The 7,462-nt window shown below is 44.1% G+C and overlaps 1 protein-coding gene across 1 annotated transcript in view; it reads right to left on the bottom strand.

Annotated features, from left to right (window-relative positions):
* LOC105547243 (chromosome unknown open reading frame, human C4orf36) overlaps positions 1–2,569 on the bottom strand; it is a 5,120-nt gene extending 2,551 nt beyond the window's left edge. Inside the window, exons 1-2 of the mRNA XM_011990758.1 lie at positions 2,439–2,569; positions 1,613–1,752 (exon numbers count right to left, since the gene is read on the bottom strand). Coding sequence (XP_011846148.1) covers positions 1,613–1,677 — 65 coding nt within the window. The 5' untranslated portion in view covers positions 1,678–1,752; positions 2,439–2,569. The remainder of the gene's footprint in view (positions 1–1,612; positions 1,753–2,438) is intronic.
* Positions 2,570–7,462: the final 4,893 nt, after the last annotated feature.

Genomic DNA, 7,462 nt, shown 5'->3' with positions numbered 1-7,462 from the left:
GGAAGGAAGGGAGGGAGGGAGGGAGGGAGGGAGGGAGGGAGGGAAACTGAGGTGCAGAGAACAATTTGCCCAAGGTCACAAAGCCATTGGTTTTGAAGTTGGGATCTGAACCCAGGAAGTCAGACTCCAGAATCAGTGCTCTTGCCTATTAGGCTATACAAGATATATTGGAAGGCGGTGGGCAGAGCAAAGTTCAGTATGATTCCATGTGTTAAAAAGACTTATGTGTGTGTGTATACATGTGTGTATCTGTCTTGTGTAGCCACAGAAATTCTAGAAAACATATAAGACATTGTACCTCTGAGTGGGAATCAGGAATGGGAACGGGGAGATATATCATTTTTATCTACCTTTCATACGCTAGATGTTTTTAGTGTATTGTTTTTACAATCCTTTAAAAACACTGAATCAAAAAAAAAGCCCCGGGTAGGGAGTTACCTTGGCAAATGAACTCTAAAGAGCGCTACTACCATTCTGTTCCCCTTGACTTGGCTATTCTTATAAATAGTATGATATCAAATACTATCTTGAGAGAATGAAAGAGAATGAAATCTCTGGTGTTACAGAGATTGTTCATGACATAAAGTCCTGCATAACTAAAACCATGGAATCAGTGCTTTAAGTCATTCTCAGAAATAGGAGTATCTTCACATAAAAATTATGTTTATAATGATACTTAGTATAATGGTACTTGTCCATAGTTCAAGGTCTAAACACATACTAAACTGACAAAACTAAACAAAATGCAACAGTGAGTCTTCTCTGAATTTCCTATAGCTCTGGTTTTATAATCCCATAGGGAATCTTCATTTACTTCATAGAATACTGTTTAAAAGACAAATTCAATTGACACCTAATCAAATGTTTAAGAAAGGAAAAGACTGCACTACAATATCACAGAGTGAAACTAGTGTGTGGTTGCAACACGTGCTCACGATGCGTTCACTGGATGACAGGCAATGTGCAAGTACTTTACATACATGACTTCATTTATAATCCACACCGCATAGCCAATTGTTATATGCATCTTGCAAATGCAGAGATCAAGGGGGAAGAAGGTGGCCTTAGGGAACTGGGGGCAGGGCCAGGCTTAGAGTCCAGGTCTTCTTGATTGGAAACCATCCACTGCCTGCCAAAGTATACAGGATACAAAACCAACCCTTTCTACCAGCTACTTAGGTGCTCTGTTAAGATACATCTGACACCGGGGCATTTTTTTGGTAGACGCGGAGGATCTAAACAAAATTTTTTTAAAAGATGTGGGTGGAAGCAGAAAATGCTGTCTTGGAACAAGAAGACCCCGAGTCTAGCCCTGACATTTCCTTACTACAGGACTGTGACTTTGATCAAATTTCTCTGAACCTCAGTTTTCTCACTTGAAAGTGTTGTTGTGTTGTAAAGACCAAGTAAGATAATCAGGTATGGGATTAACTTATAAAAGCAGTTGCCTTAAAAAAAAAAAAAAAAATTCAGAACCCAGACACCTGAAAATACTTCATATAGCCCAGTATCTCATGAGGAGCATAGAGTGTCCAGTCATTTTACTTAACAAAGACACTCCCCAGCCCAGTCAATGCTTACCCTGATTTTAAATATATATATATATACTTACACATTATAACAACTGCCCCGCAAAATGGTTTTCACTGTGTTCTTTCTTGGCAATCCATACGCCATGGCGAGTTATTACAGTACGACTTCCTTACATAAAGGTGCCTGATGGAATGTCACAGATAACTCTGTTCACTTTACCTGAAATGATTGCAACGCACCTAATTAATGCTTCTCACATGAATATTTTGTAGCCAAACAATAGAAAAAAAATTTTCTGAATGTCAGAAAGTCCTTAATAAGTGTTCATTGAACTTGAATCCCAAATGTAAAACCGTGTTCTCTTTCATTTTTCCATGAACTCATTTTTTCATTTCTTGCCACCGAATAAGAAGAAAATGCCAGGCAAGTTTCATCATCCTGAGACAAAGTTTCGGTGTCGTGCTCTCTGCCCCTGCCTGAGCCTGCCAAACCAGCTCCAACACCGCTGCGCCAAAATGTGTCTGACCGTGGCAGTGCTGAGCGACCAAAGGCTCTGCCTGCACAGGAACCACCCGCCCCAGCCCGGGCACTTTGAGCAGAACAATTCTTTCCAGGTTTTCCCTCATTCAAAACTCTCAGCACCACTCCCGCGCCCCGCCCTTGCACGCCGATTCGGGGCGAGTCTCCTTCCCTTCCCTGGACGCGCAGAGCCCGGGAGGAACCGGTTCCCGGGACGGGTGGGGGCCTCGGCAGCCTACAGAGCCCGCGGCTAAGGGACCGGCCTCAGCCTCGGCTCCTTCCCACGCTGGAGCCCCACCCTGCCTCCGACTCGCCAGGAACGCGCTGCGGGCGCGGGGCTTCCAGGGTGGCGGGTCCCAGCGAGCCGGCGCTGGCGGCCTGGTTACCCGGACTCGAGGGGCTCAGAGGGTCGCGGCCGGGAAAAGGAGGACAGAGCGCGCCGCGCTAACCGCACATGGCCGCGCACACGCCTCGGGGCCGCGCCGCGGGCACACGCCTCCTTCCCGCTCGCGGCGGGCGCGGAGTGTGGGGCTCCCCGCGTCACGCCGGAGCCTCAATAAAGGGCTTTGTGGGGCCCGCGCCACCCGTCAGGGAGGGGACGCCGGGCCCGGGAGACGCGCCCCCGCGGGGTCAGCTCTCTGGCTACAGGCAGGCAGCGCTCTCAGAACCCAGCCAACCAGCCAAAGAGAGGGCTGTAAGCCAGACCTTTCCTGGGAAGGACGCTTTCCAATGTAGGGGGCTGCATCCAAGCGATCTGGACTTTGTTTGGGGGCGCCATTTCAAGAAATGTACCCAGTCCTGGCTGCTAACATCTGGGGAACCGAAGCCCTGTTGCCAGCGTTCTCACGCTGCAGTGGGCGAAGGCAGTGAGCTCAAAGCCCACGTGTGATATTTTAGGTGTTCGTGTTCACAGCAAGACAGCATCAGATTCTAAAGTCATTATTACACTGTGGTGACTGCGTATTTCTTCATTTGAATACATCAGATGGCCACCCCTTGTGGTCAAATGAAACGAGCTTACATTTCCATTTTGGATGAGGGTTTTGATGTCAGAATAGGTTTGGAATTCTAGCTCTACCACTTAAGATTTAACTTTAAGATTTCACATATGTCACTGCTCTAAGCATCAATTTCTTCATCTATAAAACAAAGATAATGCTCTAAATCTTAGAGGGTTGTTGTGAGGATGAAATATCCTGTCCTGAGATTCTTCACCACGTGATAAGTGCCTAATTGACTGTGAGCCTAATAACAACTTTATGAAATAGGCAAGAAGGATACTACTCATTATTCCAATTGTGGTGCCGACGAATGAGTTCAGGATGGTTAAAGGACTTCCCAGAGTCACATGGCAAGTTCCAAAGCCAACTTTTAAAGATAAACACAGATGGGCCGGGCACGGTGGATGGGCCAGGCGCGTGGCTCATGCCTGTAATCCCAGCACGTTGGGAGGCCGCGAGGGGCGGATCACGAGGTCAAGGAGTTCGAGACCAGCCTGGCCAACATGGTGAAACCCTATCTCTACTAAAAATATAAAAATTAGCCAGGTGTGGTGGCACGCGCCTGTAGTCTCAGCTATTCAGGAGGCTCAGACAGGAGAATTGCTTGAACCTGGGAGGTTGAGGTTGCAGTGAGCCGTGATCGCACCATTGGCACCACTGCACTCCAGCCTGGGCAACAGAGTGAGACTCCGTCTCAAAAAATAAATAAATAAAAATAAAAATAAACACAGTAACCTTTCCACCTGACAAGCAACTTCTGATTCTTCTAATTAGAGTAGGCTCGCGGGGCTGACCCATCTTTCAAAGGTGCTTTTGTGCCTCCCAGAGACTGGAAGGTGAGGACTCACTCACTCGCTCTTCAGCATTTCTGCTCTACCACCAATGAAAAGTGAGCACCGAGGAGTAAGGGCAGATGTTTTCCTTCCACAAAGAATGTTGAAACCTTCTATGGACTGTGAGACCAGTGTACTACAGATTTTGGCCTGAATTTTTATTTTTTTATTATTTTTTTGAGACAGAGTCTCGCTCTGTCGCCCAGGCTGGAGTGCAGTGGCGCGATCTCAGCTCACTGCAAGCTCCTCCTCCTGGGTTCATGCCATTCTCCTGCCTCAGCCTCCCGAGTAGCTGGGACTACAGGCGTCCGCCACCACGCCCAGCTAAGTTTTGTATTTTTAGTAGAGATGGGGTTTCACCGTGTTAGTCAGGATGGTCTCGATCTCCTGACCTCGTGATCCGCCCGCCTCAGTCTCCCAAAGTGCTGGGATTATAGCCGTGAGCCACCGCACCCGGCCTTTGGCCTGAATTTTTAAAAATGAGTTAGCATAGAACGGCGAATAAAATTAGAGTACATCACACAAATAAGTGTAAGAAGGTATTGATTTGTGGCACTTTCATTTCTGTTATATATAAAACACGCATACATGTGTGTGTGTTCAGGCTCAATGTACAGCCCTTACAATGGGTCTAAAAAATCTGAAAGGCAATTTCTTAGGTGATTTTATTTTAGAGATGAAAAAACAGAGACAGAGAAGTTATTTGAGGTTATATCAAGATAGGGAACAGGCCACCTTAGAATTGAAGTTCCTCATGGTTCCATGGCATGATCTCTTTTTATAGATGTAGAAATAGGTCCAGAGCCACACTGGAAGAGGTCATGCCTGTGATTTATTTATACAGGAACTCCATTTCCAGCATATGTATAAAATTCCTGACAATTGTGTTTTGTTATTTCCTGTGTGACTCGCTGTGAACAAATATGGTGGACATTACAGCGTATGACTTCTGAGATAAGGTCATAAAAGGTATTGTAGCTTCCTTCTTGCAGTCTCTCCTGGGTCACTCACCCTAGGCGAGACTGGCTGCCATTTGAAAGGACACTCAAGCTGCCTTATGGAGAAATTCATATGGAATTGTAGCTTTTGCCACCAACCATGTGACTGAACCATCTTGGAAGCAGATTCTTCGAGGCCCAGTCAAGCCTTCAGATAACTTTAGCCCAACTGAGGTCTTGACTGAAACTTCATGAGAAATGCTGAGCCAGAACCACCCAGCTAAGTCACCCCAGCATTCCTGGCTTTCAGAAAATATAGGATAATAAAGATTCATCATAGTTGGGCACAGTGGCTCATGCCTGTAATCTCAACACTATGGGAGGCTGAGACAGCAGGATCGCTTGAGCCTGGGAGTTCAAGACCAGCCTGGGCACCATAGTGAGACCCCATCTTTACAAAAAGTAGAAAAAAACTTAGCTGGATGTGGTGGCACACACCTGTAGCCCCAACTACTCCAGAGGTTGAGGCAGGAGGATCCCTTGAGCCCACGAGGTCGAGGCTGCAGTGAGCCATGATCACCACCGCACTCCAGCCTGAGTGGCAGAATGAGACCCTGTCTCAATTTAAAAAAAAAAAAGAAATCATTATTTCCTCATTTTAAGCTACCAACTTTTGAGATAATGGTTACACAACAATAGATAGCATTAGATAGCAATAAATACCACTAAATATCTTATTGTAGAAGGAATGTTTTATATAGAGGAAAATGGTCATAGTTTTGTAATTAAGATTAATGCTAAAATTAAAATGAACAGTAAAACACATTACACTTTACAGACATTTGCCATCCAGGACCACTTAAGATCCTTAATATTGTCAACACAAAAAAATACATGGTATCTGCCACTTCCCTGTATGTATTTTAAAATAATACAATTTTCTGGAAGGTGCATATCCAAAAGAGATCTGGTTTCCTCACAATGACTATTTCAGTATATCCTTTTGAAATATCAAATTCTTTCTACAATTTCTTCCTCTCTCTCTCCCTCTTTCCCTCTATTTCTATCTCTGTCTCTGTTGATGTCTCTATACATATCTCTATTGCTATCTCTGTTCATCTTTTCCCCCTGCTTTGCTGGTGTCCTACACACATCTTCCTATTAGGTAAGGCTTCACCCATCTCTTCTACGCCAGAAAATTAGCAAGCATCATTTTAATTGGTTATGAGAGCATTGCTGCCACCTAGTGTTAAAACTAAAGCACAAGAAGGAATGCAAAAGATAATCATCAACACTTAACACAGAAACAATAATAGTGTGGTAACATTTACTATGTTTTGAGTACTGTTCAATGTACTTCATATACATTGTCTCACTTAATTATCACACAATAAATGCTACTATTAATTTAGTGGTGGGATTTTAGGGATATTAGAGAAGAAAAAATGGCGGTACCTCAACCACGAGTAACTTTTCTAAGGTCACAGGATTTGAACCCAAGACTGCCTTATTCAGTCTTTTTTTTGTGCTGTCCTCATCACACAGCACTACATATTCTCCCAGGACTATAATTAGGGCAAGGTTTTAGATTATACGTTTGAAAACATTTTCACAACTACCCTTTTCAAATACTATGATAATTTCTCATGACATACATGTATATATGTGTGTGTATCGTCATTCTAGTTTCTAAAAGTGACATTTTATTTCTTTTAACTTAATGTATAAATCACAAAATGCAGCTTACAGTTTTCTAATGGCTATTATAAAACCTCTCTAGTAATGACACCAATTCTAGGATAATGACAAAACAACACATCTTCAAAAACTTTAAAATCACCAAATAACAGTCTTAAATATTCTCTACCTTTCTGTACTAGTTTCTATTTGTCTCACCTGTCTGGCCACTCCTGTGCTTATTTCTCTCATTCTTCTCTCCCTTAAATGTATGTCTGCCCATAATCCATTTGTTCTGCCTCAGTACTCTCAGCGGCTCTGCTCTCACTAATGTAACTACCATTTCTCATTGGATGGGTCCCAGATCTGATTCTCTAGCCAGCCTTGGCTTCTCTCCTAGATGCATATCAGTTTGTGGCAACCTCCTACTGGACTATCTTGTTCAGACGAAAATTTCAACATAACCAAAATGTAATTCACCTCCTACTCGTTAACCATCTCCTCTGTCTATCTTTTCTATTTCTGGGAATGGCCCATGAGTCTCCTATGAGCCAGGCTTAGAGGACTGGAGTCATTTTTAAAGTATATTGCTGGCCACCTACTCCATGCTAGCCATCATTCTTCGCCACTTTACACTGCATCTGATCCTCACAGATTAAGGGGGAAGAAACTAATACTTTCCCTAGTACAGTTAAGGGGGAAAAAAAGTTTAAAGGGCTATAAAATGGCCAGGCACAGCAGTTCATTCCTGTAATCCCAGCACTTTGGGGGGCCGAGGTATGTGGATCACTTGAGTTCAAGAGTTCAAGACCAGTCTGAGCAGCATGGCGAAACCCTGTCTCTACAAAATACACAAAAATTAGCTGGGTGTGTTGGCACGTACCTGTAGTTCCAGTTACTCAGAAGGTTGAGGTGGGAGGATTGCTTGAGCGTGGGAGGTGGAGGTTGCAGTGAGCTGAGA

Source organism: Mandrillus leucophaeus, unplaced genomic scaffold (genome assembly GCF_000951045.1).
Source record: "Mandrillus leucophaeus isolate KB7577 unplaced genomic scaffold, Mleu.le_1.0 Scaffold381, whole genome shotgun sequence".
Lineage (NCBI taxonomy): Eukaryota > Metazoa > Chordata > Mammalia > Primates > Cercopithecidae > Mandrillus > Mandrillus leucophaeus.
The sequence above is the reverse complement of the archived record's forward strand: the minus strand, read 5'-3'. Positions and strand labels throughout refer to the sequence as shown.